General features: G+C 40.1%; 1 protein-coding gene across 4 annotated transcripts in view; it reads right to left on the minus strand.

Moving 5' to 3' along the window:
• Positions 1–2,656: 2,656 nt before the first annotated feature.
• The window catches only part of rptor (regulatory associated protein of MTOR, complex 1), a 166,320-nt gene continuing 150,405 nt past the window's right edge, over positions 2,657–18,571 (minus strand). For all 4 annotated transcript variants that reach the window (XM_086083497.1, XM_086083496.1, XM_086083494.1 and 1 more), the window contains 6 exons: positions 9,068–9,174; positions 7,881–8,008; positions 5,296–5,382; positions 5,090–5,206; positions 4,405–4,534; positions 2,657–4,116 (listed from right to left, as the gene is read on the minus strand). In XM_086083497.1, the coding sequence (XP_085939623.1) occupies positions 4,048–4,116; positions 4,405–4,534; positions 5,090–5,206; positions 5,296–5,382; positions 7,881–8,008; positions 9,068–9,174 (638 nt within the window). In that variant the 3' untranslated portion in view covers positions 2,657–4,047. The remainder of the gene's footprint in view (positions 4,117–4,404; positions 4,535–5,089; positions 5,207–5,295; positions 5,383–7,880; positions 8,009–9,067; positions 9,175–18,571) is intronic.

Below are 18,571 nucleotides of genomic sequence, written 5' to 3' on the forward strand. Positions count from 1 at the left end.
TGTTTTTTAATGAAACAACAAAGTTGAGAGACTTGATGTAAAATGTGGACGCGGTTGTTATTGGAAAGCATCGAGTCTTAGGTGCCCCTGGTGGTGTCCACATCAGAATGACTCAGTCGTCATGACAACGTAGCAGATTAATGAAACTCTGGGGTCCTACAAGTGGCCAAACATTTGCACACAAACCAGTACAATGAAAAATGTGTTTCCTTCATTTTACACAGTTTTTTCTCTATTGTTAGAACATGACCTTGTGACCCCAGTGAAGCTTAAGCGCTCCAGAAAATGGATGGCTGTACACGATTTGGGCACGTCTCTCTAACTGCTCTGCTAACTACTTTTACATGCTTTTATTGATATTGAATGAAGTGCTATAACATATATCATGGAAATATATTCTAAATGATAGTTAATTTTTGCAATCTTCTTCAAGTGATTGTCAACCCTCACAATAGTTCTTATTTCAAGCTTTATTGTACAGTAGGTTCAAGAAAACATGTGAGCTCCAAGAGTAACCATTTTAACCTCAATATTGCCCGATATACCAGCATAATTATATTCATTATACCTGATGTCTGAAACACAATGAACACTACAGCTGAGTGGAAATGAAGGTTTTGGGAGAGGCCTCCAGAATATATTTTATCCGTTGCCAAAGGTCATTCGGGGTCACGGAGCAGGCGCTCCTTCTGTTTTTCACCTTTCATCCTCAGTGTGCTGCTATTCTGTAATGCCGTATGATTTAGCTGCCTCGCAGTCACTGCAAAATCTGGACCGAGACACTTCATTCAAATCTGCTCCAAGATTGCGGACAATCTGTTTGAAGACACCTATCACAACAACACCTTGCAATTGGCCAAGAATATCATCTCCGACCCCAATGGATATGTGCTCCTACCATCCGGGCACTGGTACTGCGTGTCATGCTATAACAGGGTCAGGCTGAAATACTTTTTTTGTCTCAATCCGAAAACTAAACGAGGAGCTTTCTAAAATCCGAACAAAATCAGTGAGGCCTTTTAACGGCAGAAGTTGGACTTGTCTATTGTGTATGACAGTGCTACAAAGCAAATTCTGGATACTGTATCTGACAATAAAGTACGTAATGGGCCAGAGTAGGTACCATCTGGGTGGGCAAGTGATTATTATTATTGTTATTATTTTTTTAATACCTTTACATCCCTAGTTTATGTTTTTATATGATAGACCTATCAGACTGGTTAGCTGTTTAGTGGTTATCACATGAAGTAAATGAGAAACAACCCACTTGTTAAACCCCCCCACAACACCACATTTTTGACACTGGTCCTGGACATTGATCCTGGTTTAAGGTCAAGACACTTCTCTGTGGTTGATCCTGTTGTGTGCTATCATTCTAAAGGACATATTCTAGTATTTAATTTAAGCCCATTTGGTCAAATATATGTCATTGCTCTTCAAACTCCCACCATAACAATTTTCAACTAAATAAACATTTTTCTTTAAGCCCCGTGGCATCGAGGAACCTAAGGGACAAAAAATAGAAAAACTGTACGATTCGCCCGAGTCCACAGATTCAGGAAACGTGTACTTTATTCATACTGTTATTTGTTACACATGATTTAAGACCTTAAAAGCAACACTAAGGAACTTTCAGTTTACGTTGATTATGGCGCCGCCATATGGACAAAGTCGGTAATGTTATGCCTGAAGGAAGACCACGTTTCTCATGAGGACAAGCACATTACGTCATTTTTTAGCTCACAACATTCAAATTGACTTCTGGCTTTCTAACGAATGGGTAAAGGGGGAAGTGACGTATGCAATAAAGCAGTCAGCACATTTGTAGTTTTTTGTGTGGCAGTGTTCCTACCATCCTCCTCAAAGTTGTTTAGTGCCAGTAAAAATGATGCAGACCCCCTTCAGGCCATGGCAAAGGTACCATCCAATTAATTTTAAGTTGATGCTTCATCAGAAGAGTTATACAAATATTTTATTAAGGTTGAAAAGTTTCTTAGTGCTACTTAAAAGGAGTATTTTGACCGAAATCTGAGGCCTTATTGTATGCAGGCTATTTGGGTGAATTTGGCCAGCGGTCATCAACCTTCGTTCGGCCACAGACCGGTTCATGTTCTGACTGATATTTTGCGGGCTGGATACTTCTGGACTATTTGTCGGTGGCGTAGTGAAATCAATTTCGGGGTGCTGATGAACATTTATGCCAGCGTAGAATATACATTTTGGGGCATATAGCCTATGCTATGTGTTTGTCTGAAATGTATGTTTATTTCATGATCATAAACAAAGCGGGGAAACTACAAAATAGAAACACACACACACAAAAAAAAAAAAATATTAAAAGGAACCCCGACTGTCATGACAAGTTTGCTCCATATAAGTTATTTGATTGTTACTAAAACTGTGAGATTCATTTTTCAAAAATCATTTCCAGTTTGATACATTTTGTAGAAACTTTATTTGTACGTATGCTGCCATTGTTGTTTATGTCGTGCAACACATTGAGTGCGTAGTGACATAGAATGGCCACTTGCGCTCTGCCGAGCAACATGAAACCGGTATAAAGAAAGCCTCGTAGCGTTCCTAAAGAAACAACATGCGATCGGGAGAGTCCCCCTCCTCCACGCTGTGCTCTCAACAAGTCAACAAGACAGCAACATCCAACGTTGTATTTGGTTTATTTCACCTCCTGCTTCATAAACCAGACAACAAGACAGGCAGAAGTCAGAGAGACAAACCTGATTGTTTTCACTGTTCCTTTGCACTACGTTCAGTCTCTTGCGTTCTGGACTAAAATCTTAAAACTTGATGCAAGGACATTGCGAGCAAAGATCCCGCGCCAAAACTAGAGTGGCTGAGTGTGTGTGTGATGCTAAAGCGCAGAGAAAAAGCTCACTGTAGAGTGTCTTCTTCCATGTTCACCTTCAGTCCACATGTCCGTCCGTCCGTCCGTCCCTTGACAGGCTAAAGCAAAGCTTGCCATGTCTGCTGTGACGAGTTGAAAATGGAAGTGGAAGGAGGGAGAGCCATCTAAGTGTAAGCGCGCGTGTGTGTGTGTGAGACAGTGTATGAAACTAAGGCGTTCACATTTCTTTTCCACCCACCTCAGCCAGACCAAGGCACACAAAATACAAGTGGAATTAAAACAGCATCGCAAAACAAATGATCAAACCGAAAGCAAAGCGGTCGCCCCCGTGAAGAGGCACATTGTTGGCTCATCCTTTGGAGACCAAACATGTGGCTGCTCTTTTTTGAGGTACCTGAGTGAGGTTTGGGAATTCAACCTGAACATGAAACTTCACTTCAATCTAAAAAAAAAGAAAAAAAGAAAAAAAAGGAAAAATAGTTTGAACCTCTTGCAACTCCTTGGTGGTTATTCATGACGTCAACTAACACAATAAGGGAGATTTATCCTTCAATAAGCAAACAGAAACATCCCACTTCATCAAAAATATGATTGGCACACTGAGGGCGACGATGAGGGCGGGGCTTCTTAACGTTTGATAGCATTATGCTCATCACTTATGCTAACAACCTCACTCGATGAGTAGGACAAAAATGACTTTGTCATCTCCATCCTTCCAAGTGGTGCAACTGTTGAAGATGGGATTGAGGAGGTCGCCAGTCCTCTGCGTGTCACCTCCAACTGGAGGTGGAGTTCAAAGGTCATTCAGGTAGTGACGCTCGCTCGCTCGCTCGCTGTAAGGCCAAGAAGAGCCTCAGTGACTAGCGGGTACCGCTTCTTTAAAATACAACCTCTCTTCATCTCTATTTAAATATACACACACCTCAGCACTGCCAAGTCTACAATCATTAGCTTGAGGAGAAGAATAAACAAGAATGAGGATCATTATAATTACAATAATAATATATGTTGTTTGTCAGCAGCCAACTGTGGAACATTCGAGGGGGGGGGGTTGCATATGTACAAGGTGATGTACAGCCTGGGTCAAAGTCTCTCAAGTCATAGAGTAGGCGGGATTTTTGGTAGTGAAAGTGGGCGTGGGTGGGAGGGGCTTGGGGGGGTGTCAGAGATGAACGCTGGGCGTGTTATCTGAGCCGCTTCTCAGCTGAGTAGATGGACATGTAGTAATCGTTGCTGCCCACGGCCAGGTGGGGCTGAAGGGAAACAGAGGAAAGGAGACAATCACTAAACTGGAATTCAGCATCACTCAGAAGTGGCTCGTAAAAAGATACATTTACAGTTACTCGGGTAACTTGGGACAAAAACAGCAAAAACAGGAAAAGCCTCCTAAAACATCAGAAATGTAATTGGGGTTTATGTAGGGCACTTGAAATAGTGGCAAGAGGAATTCTGAACTTGAGGCACATTCTAGTTTTGAGAAGGCGTGTACAGCTCCATCATGTGATCAAGTAGTGGAGATGAACTTGAGTCCGGTTTATTACCCAGTGTGGATGGAAGGCTAAACAGCTGATGGCCCCGATTCGTTGTCCCATGAAGCCGTCGTAGTACTTGATGTTGCTGATCACGTCACCGTTGGCGTTATAAAGCGCGATGAACTGGTTCATCGAGCCACTGCGGGGCAGACGCACACAAGTTTGTTTTACTATCTTTGTGAGGCCATCTCATTGACATAATGCATTTCCTAGCCCCTTCCCATAACCACCAAAAATGATTGCTTACCCCTATTTCTTACCCTAACCTCAACCATAACCCAATTCAAAACTAAACTCTAAAACCAAGTCCTGACCCTCAAAAAGAAGTCTAAACTTGTGGGGCCCAGAAAAATGGCCCCACAACTGAAATCCTGAAATGTTGACCCCACTATGTAACAAAAACACTTGCAGCAACATTTCCAACTGGCACTCAGGGATTCTCTTAAAAAGAAACAGGTCCCACTTTTCATTGTGGTTTACTGGAACAAAAATATGGGACGTCAATTAGCTGAAGCAAGAAACCAGACGAGAGAATCTATGAAGTGATTGGCAATAATAATAATAATAACAAATAATATTTATCCATTTATTTTCCATAGTGTTTGTGAGTCGCAGGTGAGTTGAAGCCGACCTCACCCGTGACTGGTTGCCAGCTGATGGCGGGGCACATTGAGACAAACAGCTACCAACTCACCAGGCGAACAGGTTAGCCTGCGGGTGGATGTCGAGCGCTGTTAAGCCCTTGACCGTCTGCAGCACGTTAACCGAATCTGGCGTGCGGGGCTCGAAGAATCGAACGTCTCCATTGACACTAGCGAACCAAGACAAGAAGGGTCAACACGGGACACAAATCGGAAGCGTTTTATCTTCTGCAAGCTGCAAAGAAGAGCGGAAGTGCACCTCACACTGATGATATGTCCATCTGGCTCCTTCTGCAGGTGAGCTTTGACCACCCAGGCGCCGTGCTCTCTGTAGGTCATGATGCGACTGCACACACATACAAATACGTCTCGGTTGAACATATTCCACAAGTCCTCTCAACATGTCAAAGCAGAAATTGTAATGGTTTGGAAATCGAAGCGGCAGATACCATTTACAGATCATGTTCACTATAAATCGTACAGCTTTGACAAGAAGATTGTTCACTAAATAACCACGAAAAGGTAGAAAATTAAGCAGTGAAAAATGTGCTGAGGCAACAAACGTTTGACTTTGACACCATTTTGTGGCAACTTTGTGCCAAACAACTATGCTAAGTAATTTCTTTTCGACAAAGTTTGCTGCTACCGTGTGGTGTCTTGTTGCCAATAAACTATATTAAAGGGATACTTCACTGTAGAGCTGTCAAAATTTATCGATTGATTGACAAGTAAAACGATTATCAAATTAATCGACAACTATTTTAACTAATTTGCTTCGAAAAATGTATAAATACGTTCTATTTTAAATGTTTATTTTTATTTTTATGCTAGAGCATACAGAACTGGTGGCAGGTGGCAGCAAAGCATAGGAAATGAACCAGTGCCATGTTGAAAAAAAAACACCTCAGTTACTCAGAATTTAAAATAGATTTGTGAATAATGATGAAACTTAACTATATTCTAATGCTAATTGCTGCAAAATGGAAACAGATAGAAATATATATTTTTTTCCCCGATGAAAGAAGAGACTTTAATCTTTCTTTTGGTAGGTTTCATGTTTTTATGGCAAAACAACACAATATTCTGTGGGCTTTGCAAAATCAGTCAAAATTCAGTAAAACAATCGGGAGTGAAGGGGATTGCTTCAGTGAAAATGGCCTGGGAGTTAATAATCGAGTAATCGCTTGGAGCCTTTTTTCCAACTTAAAATTGTCCAAATCCTCTGATTTCAGCAGATCAACAGTAATTGTTCACTGATTTCTGTAGTCCTTCATGAAAGAAGGCTGATTATCTTCGAGCGATCCGGTAACATCAATTCCACCCTTTTTTTTTTAAAATCACTATACGAATACGAAGTACGAAATAAACACCAATCACTGCTTAATAAAAAGTAATCAGCAAAAAATGCTTTTGTAATACACTTTAATGCAAAATTAAAATGTATCCGATTAGTCGATTAGGTGATTGAATAATCAATACTAAAAATATTCGATAGTGACAGAACTACTCATTGAGCCATTTCCAAGAGTAAGAAGATAATATTTTGTGTATAATAAAGTGATAACTTCATTATTTTTCATGAACAATTAATACCTTTCAAAACTAATTTTGCCACTTGCAGTCGACTGGAGATGACATCACCTGTAACAACCAATCATGGCTCAGTTTGCTGACAAAATCCAGAAAACAGGTGAGCTGAGATTGGTCGTCTTCAGTCGACAGCAAATGGAAAAATGTGTTTTAAAATGTATTAATAGTACATGAAAAATAATGAAATTATGAAATTAATTTTGGACAAAATATGAAGTTTTTATTGCTGAAAATGGCTCAATGAGTCAAGTATGCCTTTAAAGGAAGTCATGGAGTTACACGATGTGCTTCTAAACCATTTTGGGGAAACACAAGATACTTTTTTTGCTATTCAGAGCAGTGCTCAGTCCCGACACTGACTATACTGTATAATAACACCTTCAAATTACATTGATGCATTGTATTCTATGTGATAAATAACAAATAGCAAGAGTGTGAACAATGTTTATGATGCATAAATGATTGGTGTGAGGGTTGAAAGCCTTAAGCATGCATGGTTCATTTGGAGGATAGCAAGTGTAACGGCGGTGTATAAACACCAGGTGGCACTGTGGCACCATGAGAAGAAAACCGAAGCGCTCGTTTCCATTTTTAACCATAAAAGCTGGTTTGGGAAGCAGATGAGAGAAAAACAACATTTGACTTAATAAACAACAAACTACAGTCAAAATAATTTTGGACATGACCTGCGTGTGCTCGTCTGTCAGTGGAGAAGTGAAGAATTTACTGTCCTTGCTTGCGGGGATCTATTTAATCATCTTGACTTAAAGATTTATTGAGCACTTCATGTTTCAACTGCTTTCTTCCCTCCCATTGGGACAGAAATGAAAATGATGTTTAACCAACTAGGAGGGCTTAGTGTCACCACCAGGGTCCACTAAAAGAGGGGGAGATTTACAGCACGCTGTATATAATAAATATAGATTAGAAAAGTGAATAATGTAGTGCTCTGTGGGAGTAAATGCACAATTAAACTGCTGTGAGTGTTCCTAAATGTGTTTAAATAATGATACGCAATAAAAAAAAAAGAAGAAGAATGGAAGGAATTTAAACCATAAATTAACAGAGAGAACGCTGAGTGAGGCTAACGTTAAATAAATGCTTCTCCCTTTAAGCGGCACCCAAAAAAAAAAAAAAAAAAGATTCCAAAAGCACAATTATGCCAGGAGATGTAATCATCTATTTGACCTCAACTTCAACAAGAAGCTGGCAAGTTTCATGCAAAGACAGAAAAAGTGACTGGACGCGCCTTACCATTCGTTTGGACCCATTCTCCTATCGAAGACTCGAACCGAGCCGTCCCCCAGACCGGCCACGATGAGTGAACGCTGAGAATCGCAAGACAGGCTGGTCACGCAGCTGTCCGCTCCTGTCGGGATGTCCTGCCGCACAGACACAACAAATGACAACAACGTCACAACAAAGACGCCATGTTGGCTAGCCAAACCTCAATCATAATGACGGCTAATGATGCTTTTTTAAATTTTATTTTATTAATATTTCAAAACAAATCAAAGTTCATTCAATTTCAGTAATATGCAAAAAAGATGTTCTATCACATCAACAGCAGGTTGTGCCGCACCTTACAGGAGGCTGACATGTTTGGTCGCCATCTTTGTGCTACGGGTACCCGAAGGAGAAGAACTTCACAAACGTAGTCATTGGTGCTAGGCTTGCGAATTGTGGTCTCACTGAGGCACCGTAGCGCGCGTGCTGCAAAATGCACGTGCTTCAAACGTAGGTCATTGCATTCTATTAGTTCACCACTAGATGGCATTATATTCTACACATTGTCCCTTTAAAAAATAGCATCAGTTTACAGCGATCCCCACACACGTGCAGATTTGTTTTAGAACATATCTTTTGTTATATATACAATTATTAACTCACATCTCCTTCTTTGTGCTTAAGCAAAAGCAACAAAAGTATTATTTTGGTGTCGAGGAAGGTCGTGAGTTGAGGAGTTTCATTTTGATAAAAGTCACTATTTGCCGCCATCTACAGACAATTATAAAGCTTGGTTCATTAATGTCAGAATATTAACACTGACCAGACCAAAAGAAAGAAGTGTCCCAGTCCAAAAGTTTACTTTCAAGTCTTTTTTTTAAGGTTTTGTTTATAGCACGTTGCGTTTTCATTCGGTTAGTTGGTCTGGGCTAACATTTCTCCTCACTGCTTGAAAGGAGTGAAACATTTGCATTACTATTCATATTATTATTTAATGATAGCTATACCCATATTTTACACTATGGCCATCATTTCTCTGTAGTTAACATTTTCAGCAGGTATACTCTTTAATGTGTTTAAGATGCACTCAAAAAAAATATCAGATTTGTATCCACGTCCGAAAACACCGGATTCCCCCAGAATTGGAATGGCGTCACTTCAATCTTGCAGTGGGAATCCATTCCAGTTTAATAGAAAAATGGAGTGCCACACACCTGAACCTTCATCTCCCTGTCAGTGTCCCAGATTCGAATAACTCGAACATCTCCAGACGTCATAAGGAGGCCAGTTTCTTGCTCCCAGTCTACGACCATGCCGGCACCTGCAGACACAATCACACAGTCGCCATCAGGCACAAACTTAACAATCAACTCAAATATAGTAGAAGGCAGCTTTGACCACACTTTGAATGTTGACTTGAAGAGTGTACATAATATGCGAGTACAAATTGAAAGTACTGTTTTGAAATCATTGACTTAATTCGGAAGAGAAGGCGCGTAAACACATCTGGAGGCAAGATGCTCTTGCTGTCTCATGTAAATGAAAGATTAGTGCAGCTGTGATTGCGCTGCTGTCTGATGAATAATTATGACAAAACTGAACAAAAACACGCATTGTTAATAATGTGTCACTTAAGTAAAAAGCATTTTCAGGGATTGAGCGACATCAAATGTATACGGAAGAGGATTAGGGCCAGTGAAGAGGGAAGAATGAAGGTTGGCAGGATTCTGACTTTATTCTCAGAATACGCACTTTAAAGTCAACACACTCACTTTAAAATCATAATTCTGACTTTAATCTCAGAATTTTGACTTTAAAGTGAGAATTCTGCCTTTTAAGTGAGAATTCTGAGAATAAAGTAAGAATTGAGTTCTGATTAAAGTAATAATTCTCACTTAAAAGTTAGAATTCTCAGACTAAAGTGAGAATTCTGATATTCAAGTCAAAATTCTCACTTTAATCTCAGAATTTTAGCTTTATTCTCACTTTAAAATGAGAATTCTGCCTTTAAAGTCAGAATTGTGAGACTAAAGTCAGAATTGAATTCTGATTAAAGTCATAAATCTCACTTTAAAGTCAGAATTCTGAGATTAAAGTCTGAATTCTCACTTTATTCTCAGAATTCTCACTTAATTGTAACTTTAAAATAAAAATTCTGACTTTAATCTCAGAATTCAATTAAGTCAGAATTCTGAGAATAAAGTGAGAATCCTGCCAAACTTGTCTCTCTTCGCTGGCCCTAATCCTCTTCCGTAAATGTATAACCAAATAATGTGTGGCGCCCTCACCAGTCCAGCAAGTGCTACAACAAGCTTGTAACAAGTTTCACCTATAAAAGTTTCCTAACAGCTTAATGTTTGCCATTTAGTGTGACTGCTGTATGTTGGGTAAGCATCTGTTAAACAAATTGAAAGGCATGCTCCCCAGTGGCCCGGCAATCTGTTGGAGAAGGTTGTGGGCAGTTTTCACCTACTCTGCAGCATGCCCATTAGCAACAGTTGTAAAACATTGGCCTTATGACACACACAGAATAAGTCTGTCTAAAATCATACTCAGGTACGCTGCTCTGTGCTTTGCGGAAGGCTCAGAGTTCAACTTAAAGCAAGTATTCAAGATTGAGCTGCTGTTTTGAGATATTTTTTACAGTAGTGAGATTTTTGGGGCTAATACAAATGTTCAGCAAGTTCAGCAAATCAAGTAACACCCTTGTTGGTTTCAGTCACGCTTCTCTCCCTCCACCTCAGCACGGATGCTATGGCAACCATCTCCTCGTCAAACTCATGAAATGAAGTACGCCTCATTTCTTTCTGCCCTGAATCACTTCCTCTCCGTTTCTTCTGCAATCAGTAACCGCATCAAGCCGTCACGCTGATGTCGGCATTTTGTAATTTGCTACAAATACGAGGACACGGCACGACAGAATGAGGCTTCCATCACTCTTGTAAAAGCTTCAGCCCCCTTTATGAGTCGTGACGTAACGAAAGTGGTGCATCTGCGTAGCGGGCGTTTCTTTCCACTGCTCTACTTTGTCAGGAAATCCCAGGTCCCATGCGGCAGATTCAATTCCTCCGCTATGACATCATCCGGCCCGCTAAGGCATCACATCGTCGGTAATGAGGGCACGGGCGGGTGTGGGGAATTGCATGTTGGGAAAATGCAAAAAAAAAAAAACAGCTCATAGAAAAGAAGCGTGCTCGCTCAGTCAGCGACACATTGGCAGTCGCACGGGGGGCATTTTTGATGCTGGTTCAACTCAGAGGCAACGGGAAGAGAGCAAGCGGGCGTTGGTTCCCTTTGAAGCTGGCAGCTCTGTGATGAGGGAATGCGGGTTAGAGCGAGACAGATGGAGAGCAGGAGATTCCTTTACACAAAAAAACCCATCACGCAGTTTCTCTTTAACGAGGGGAAAAACCTTCATTACATTCCGCCGGCAAGCGCTAATCTTTCATTTACATTTTGCTTATCAATCCTGAGTTTCTCTTGTTCCTGCATCTTGATCAAAACAATCCAAGCAAGCAACTCATTTTCTTTGAACCAACGCAGCTCGTGATGCGTACGTGGACAATGCCTTCCTTGCATTGCAGCGCCACAGCTGATTAAGTTGTATTTTTCTTTCCCAAGTGCCAGTTATGTATATCAGCCACCCTTTTGCGGCGATTTTACTATCAGGAACTACAAATTGGAAATTAGAAGACTAGAACATTTTCATTAATTTCATGCAATGGTACATTGGGATGTATAGGCCTTTCTTTAAATGTATCTGTATTTTTTTTTGCGGGGGTAGGGTGGGGGGGAGGAACCTATAGAATGTATGTCATAAATATAGTGGAACCAAAACAAGTAAAGGTCTTGAATTGATTTCGTTTAGTATTTATTTATCCTCCCCTCCAACCAAATAGTTTAATGTCAGCACACAGAGGGGATATTCTTACAGTCACCAACAAATAAAATAATCATCTTTGTTTTTAATGTGGCTTCATATTTTTTTCAAAGTAAAGTCAACACCTAGCCACTGAGCAGTAAAGAATATAATACATGGAGAGGAAGTAAACATCTGCAAGCTGGCAGCATCTTGGGATGTTGGAGAACTGAGAACCAAATATGCTTGTCTGTGTCTGTCGTTTTAGAAATAATAACTTTAAACATTTTGCACCACTGCACCACTCGTGCCAAGATTTGTTTGCAGGTGGCAAGAGTTGTTGACTTTTTTTCTCCTCCTCTGAGAACTGTTGCACCACATGCACTGAATACTGAGTTGTCCTCTCCAGACGCATTTACAAAACTAACATTAATTATCATGCACAATTTTGAAATTGAATAATTTTTCCTCTGGTCTGCAAACCAATTTATTGTTGCCATCTCTCACTCTCTTGCACGCGCGCGCACTCACACGACCCGGTTTGGCTTTTCGGTCCAACCTCCTAATTCCATCAAAACATTTACAAGGAAAGTTCTGAGGGTCAGTGTTAAAAAAAATAGATTGTGTCAAAGCAGACCCATGAGTTTTGCCTATTAAGGTCATCAGTCAGCCTCCTAAAATGAGAATTGTGACTTGTAGGGAACACCTTGGTGGGTCTGACAGCGATTTAGTTCCTCACACAGAAAATCAATCAAAATGTGTAGAATGGAGTTGTTAAGAAAGCGCTGGGAACAAGCAACGTGGCCAACGTTTCCTCCTTTCACATTTCTAGCGAGAGATGCTTTCATTTTGCTCTCTTAGGGACTTTTCAGCATTACCGCTGCTCAAGATCAAACATTTTGCCCTCACTAATGCTATCACAAACATAAACGACAACATACGCAGACGAGTGTGTTTTCTCTTGCTGAATCTCAGAGATGAGGGGGAAACACGATAAGAGCAGTTGTGCCGGATGATCTTGTTCCTGCGCCAGTGTGCTGAGATGATGCCTCATTTAAAATCTATTTATCTATTCCTTTTGCATGAACATCTTTGTTCTATTTTTTCCCCTCTGTGGACAAGGCAGTATGCTCTATTCTTATTCTGCACCATTATCTCTAGTGATGGACTTGCTCTTCCAAACAGTGGAGCTCATTAAACCATCCGGCTCCTTCGCTCCGTTTCATCCTGTTTGCTTTGAAAACGTCCTCCAGGGCTTTTGCAGGAAGCCTTCTCCAGGATTACGAGGGACTTTCCCAGCATGCATGCGCCTCTGATAACAGATGACGTTATTTATGCGTACGCTCTGACACGCCGCTGCCATGGCATTTATCTAAACTTTAGATGACTGCCTTGGCATTCTGAGGGGCAGAGAGGTGTGAGTGACGTGCGCAGTTGACAGTGGCCTTGCGAAATGAAGCATAACCTGCATTAAGACTCCATGACTTGATGAAGGTGGACAAAGGGCAAACCATTTGGATAATTCCCAACAAGGAACACCTTCCTGTATCTTTAATATTCAGCAGCACTTGAAGACTGAACTTTCAAAACTAAATGAAGCTAAATCTTATCTAGGGTGTATCACTTATTTTCTACAGGTTGCTTGAGTACAACTGGGAGAATATAAAATAATGAAAATTAAGACAATGCAATCCCAGTTCTTGTTGGACAAGAAATAGTCAATATCAAAACACTTGTGAAAAGGTACTAGGAAGGGCAATCATCTTAATGAAAAAAATAAATACTATTTATGTTACTAGACCTAAGCTATTTCACACAGTTACATACCACTGGGCATCATATTCAAGTCTCTTGTTGTTGTATACATCATGGGCCACTTTTGGGTTGTAAATTACGACGGCTTATTAGGACCATGTATAAATATATATTTTTTTAGAGGGCGGGGGCAATATTCTGAGAAAAAAAAAATACTCTTACGAGAAATACATGTAGCGTGGCTATAGTCTAATAGCTATCAGCTGATTCCAATCAACAGGATTGTTATCAGGTTGATGCAGAGCTTGCTGATGAGCCGATCATATATCAGCTGTGTTGGAGAAGGGAATCATCCAAAACCTGCAGGACAGTGTCACTCTAATGGGACACTGTTTATAACAGGGGCGCTCAATGCGTCGATCGCGTAGTATTGGTAGATTGCATGGCAACATGCAACCTTAAAACAAAGCCAAAGTCTTAAAAATACAGTATATACAATAAATATAATAATGTTTTACAACAAAGCTGAACTATATTTTCAATTTACAAGGTACTTGTGGATGGATTTGCCTGGTCGTGTGTTCCCATTCACTTGAATGAGAGCTCCAGCGGCAGTTAAATGAATGAGGCTGAGCTCTCCATTCAGAAACCGCTTCGCGAGCCGGTCGTGAAATCACGATCGCAATATTTCATTCATGGTGGTCCATAAGAAATTTGTAAATATAGTTCAATGTTCGCAATTATCGCAGGAGGTTGGCTGCTTGAAAAGTAGATCTTGGGGCCAAAAAGTGTAGGCACCCCTGGTTTATAAAATGAAAAGGCAGGATATAGACGGATTCCTTCTTAATTTAAACTTTACTCGTCATACACGGCACCTAGAGCGACAACACTTCCTGATCCCATATCAGCTGACTAAACACTAACCAATCAGAAGTTGGCATACTTTAGGTAAATGCAAGTGAATGACGGAGATTCGAGCAGATTCGACACATCAACTTAACTACTTGTACAAAAAAATACCAACATTTATGAATGTGTAAATAATAATTCTGTATATATTTATTTTAACAAATTAACTTAAATGCTTGATTTTCAGGGTGCGGACCTCTGCAAAGAGAGGCGTTTTTGTCGCTGGTAGTAGCCAACGCTTCAAAGTGCGAATGCTTAAATGGTTAAAGCCATTACTATCTCCTTATTTGAAAACCCGACCGAAAAGTTTCTGAGTTTTTTTATCACAAATCTGTCATTTTATAAAGTCGAAAATTTACAAGTTTTGTCTCGAAAACGTTTTCTTCTCTGAACATTGCCCCCCGCCCTCTAAAATATATATATATATATATATATTTATACATGGCCCTAATACGCCATTGTAGTAAATAAGCATATATAGTTGCAATCAAAATCATTTATTTGCCATTGTAAATTACCATTCATTAATGCAAAATGGCAAAAAAAAAAAAATCAATAGTCTGCAATGAAGCAACAAAGCAAGAGCAACTTTAATTGTACAAGACAACTAATATTGTAATCACATAATCTAAATTCAACACCAACTGCCATTGTTAAACTGTAAAACAAAGATTTGTGGTCATAACACAATTGTTTAGAATTACACTGATCAAGTAAGTTTGTAACATACAGTACACTGCATAGACAAATATTGGACCACGTGATTAAATATAGTTGATCACATCTCCACGCCTACAACAGCTTCCACTATTCTAGTAATACTCTCTAGCTGATCAAAGTTCTTAGACACTAAAGTCAACCACAAAAGCCTTGATGGACCTTGCTTTGTGCACATAAAATGGCCGTTGGTAAACAGTTCCCGCAAGGCATGTCCAAAGGCTCTTGAAGACATTAAGAATTAAGATTCAGGGCAAATGAAGAGTCTAGTTCAACTCCCAATTGATTCATGAATGGACTGAGAAGTACATACAAAAAATTCCTGCCTCACGTTTCACACTGTCAGACTTCATTATTGGTGTGCCACTGTTGACTTGAAAAAAAAAATGGCTTCCATACACAATCAAACATGGAACTTTTTTACAGAGAGGTTACTACACTTCTACTAATCACTAGGCTTTTCTGTATGAAAAGCTTGCCTCTTGTGTTTTCCTGCAATATTTGAGTCAAGTGCCTCTGTCCTCCAATAGGTCCTTAATGCTGGATTTAGCAAACTCCCAGAGCGCCAATGTGAACAAGGTACCAGGAGGCACAAACAAATGAAAAGAGGGTCAGTGTGTGCGACTCGAAAAGCTCAGAAGACAAGAGGTGTCCTACTTTTGCTGATGTAGTTAAAAGGAAAAAAAAGTGTGGAAAAGTAATAGGGGCAGTCAATGACAGACAGGAAAATAGATTCCTCTTTGTCCAATGCACCACTCCTAGATCAAAATTCGGACATTTGTTCCTAAATACGTTACCGTATACTGTACATGATTGAAGATAATTGCCAAAAATGTGCAAAGATTGACGACTATTTAAGGCACAATTGTGTAGATGTAGCATTAAACAGTTTTTCCCACATTTCAGTTTTGGCCCAGGAATGAGTCAGCAACTTCAATAAAAAATAGCTTAACAGATCAAGTTACCTTTTAACATAGGATCCCTTAATTAACAGCAGCTTCGCAATTATTGCATCCCATTCAATTTGTTGAGTTTTTGGACATTTGGTGCTTGAATTTCTTTGCAGGATGGGTAGGATGAGGGGCCACACCATGAGTTTGTCCCCTTTTATGCCCATAGCAGCTGATGCATTACTTGCAGCACAAGATCAAGGAACTCGAGTGGTGAGAACTGACAACATTGATCTTGGCAGTTGGACAGTATAAGCTTGTCATTATTATTAATTTACTATTGCTTGTCTTTTGTGTGTTCAAAATGTCAATGTTGTTGCATTTGAACAAGACCGTGATAAATCAAGACTTTCTATTATTTTCATGTTCACCCATATAGAACATGATGTTTCAATTGTGGCTGCTTTTATGGTCTATAAACAAAGTTGAGTTGAGAGTTGACTGTCTCCTAAGATGAAACCGTGCAAGTCTACTCACAGACAGATGCAATGTTTTGAGTCTGTAAACGATATAGTGCTGCTATACAAGCCCGGCTGGTTGCTATGGTCCTGCATTAGTCATTCTTATTTTGTCTCGCCACTCACATTTGTTATATAGGCCTTTATTCTGTCATATAGAATTGTGCTTTGCCTAAGGAAGAGTTACTGAGGCTACGTTCACACTGCAGGCAAATGTGACCCAGATCGGATTTTTTTGCCCAAATGTGACCTGCATCTGACTTTTTTTTATAGCAGTCTGAACGGCTCAATTCCGATTTTTTCATATCCGATCTGGGTCACTTTTATATGTGGTCCTAGATTGGATACATATCCGAATTTTTGCAATGCGACCGCAGTCTGAACGGTCAGGTCGCATATATCCAACCTCGACGTCATCAAAAATCCAATATGCGCTCTGCGCGGGCATTCAGCTTGATTTATGCTTGACGCAGCCGCGAGGTCCGCACGGCTTGGGAGACGTACGGGAATCGGCAAAGTTGTTTCGAGTAACAGTTGTGACTTTATATTAGACTTTAATTTATCTCACTTGAAACATAAAGTATAAAGATGACATTTGTGGTGGTGATGTCAGTAATTTAGCCACACAGACGGCTTATTTATTACGGGGCAATGACGTGACATCATCGTTAGGGGAAAATTAAAAGGAGAGGTCTCCGTGAGTTCTCATTTTCACAAAATATTATTTCTACCTCCTCCCGCATCACTCCTCTGTAGATATGAGATGAGAAAAATATGAGCCCGGACGACGGACTTATAAAAGTCCGTGGCCATGACGCGCTGGACCATACGTATTTACTTCCGCAAACACAGCATTGTGAGTGATGTAGTATCTTCTTCTGCGCATGCGGGTCACTGACATAAGTGTTTTTCACAGGACAGTGACGACATGCAAAAACTTCCCCAGAAAAACACAACTGTTCATTTAACACACAGGGCATAAACAATGATTTAAAAAATAAAATAAAATAATAAATCCTGTACAAACTAGCATCCCAAAACAGATTGTCATCCTTAAAGGTTATATCACTGTGTATTGTTGTGATGATAATTGGGTTCTTATTCCAATGTCGGTTATAACAACTGCTTACAAACGTGTGTGACAAATGAGTACCTGCACTGTGTTTTTTACCTTTCGTCTGTTTCGGTTAATTTCCCTTATGATACAAAACTCTCTTTACTATAAATCTCTGCTCATGAAACTGCTTAACTAACTATACTTTTCTTAAACATAAAGTAACATTTGCATCTGTTTTTGCCCATCACTTTCCTCTCCTTTTCCAGTGACATCCTATGCATAATAATGTGCAGCAGCAGCAGAAGCAACATAATCCGCAGGCATAGCACTTCGGTTTGCGCCAAGCAACCGCACTCCTTTAATTTTATTGGTTCCTTCCCAATTTAACAGCCTGGTCCCTGGAGCTCAGCACACAAGGTGGCTCAGCTCCAATAAAATCACAGTGGGCAGCAAGTTTCCAATTAAACAACGATACACTGGCAATAAAACCACACACAGGTATGGATGCAATTTCAAGTAAAGAAGGCGGTGGGTAAAGGAGGCCTATGGTCCTAATTACTACTTTAGTAAGTCTGTATTAGTAGGAGTTCAGCCAGGTAGTCAAATGTTAATCAACTCTCACCTTCAGATGACCTTTAGTTAAATCTCTGACTATAATATTAGTCAACCAAGCACTGTTAACAAAAGTGTAAAGAAAATAGTGGAGCATGATTTTTGTCGTATTGGAACGTTACTGTCATTATTTATTTATTTTTAACTGCTCTTCTATGTAAGGGACACAAGACAACTGCATATGTGACAATTGTCTGAGGTAAAGTTAAATTTGATTGTGAGCCAATCAGATGTTGAGTTGTGTGTGTGTGCCGTTGACCCAAACTGGGAGCATGGAGGGTTGCATAGGCGCACACACAAGTCGAGGCAAGTAGCGAGTCGTGAGAACTGAGGAACAACAAGAATAGCCAGCCCGTTAAAGCTACAGCGAAAGCAGCCTTTTTTTAATTGGAAGTATAGAC

Source organism: Leptonotus elevatus, chromosome 8 (genome assembly GCF_054856555.1).
Source record: "Leptonotus elevatus isolate MCC_2025b chromosome 8, RoL_Lele_1.0, whole genome shotgun sequence".
NCBI lineage: Eukaryota > Metazoa > Chordata > Actinopteri > Syngnathiformes > Syngnathidae > Leptonotus > Leptonotus elevatus.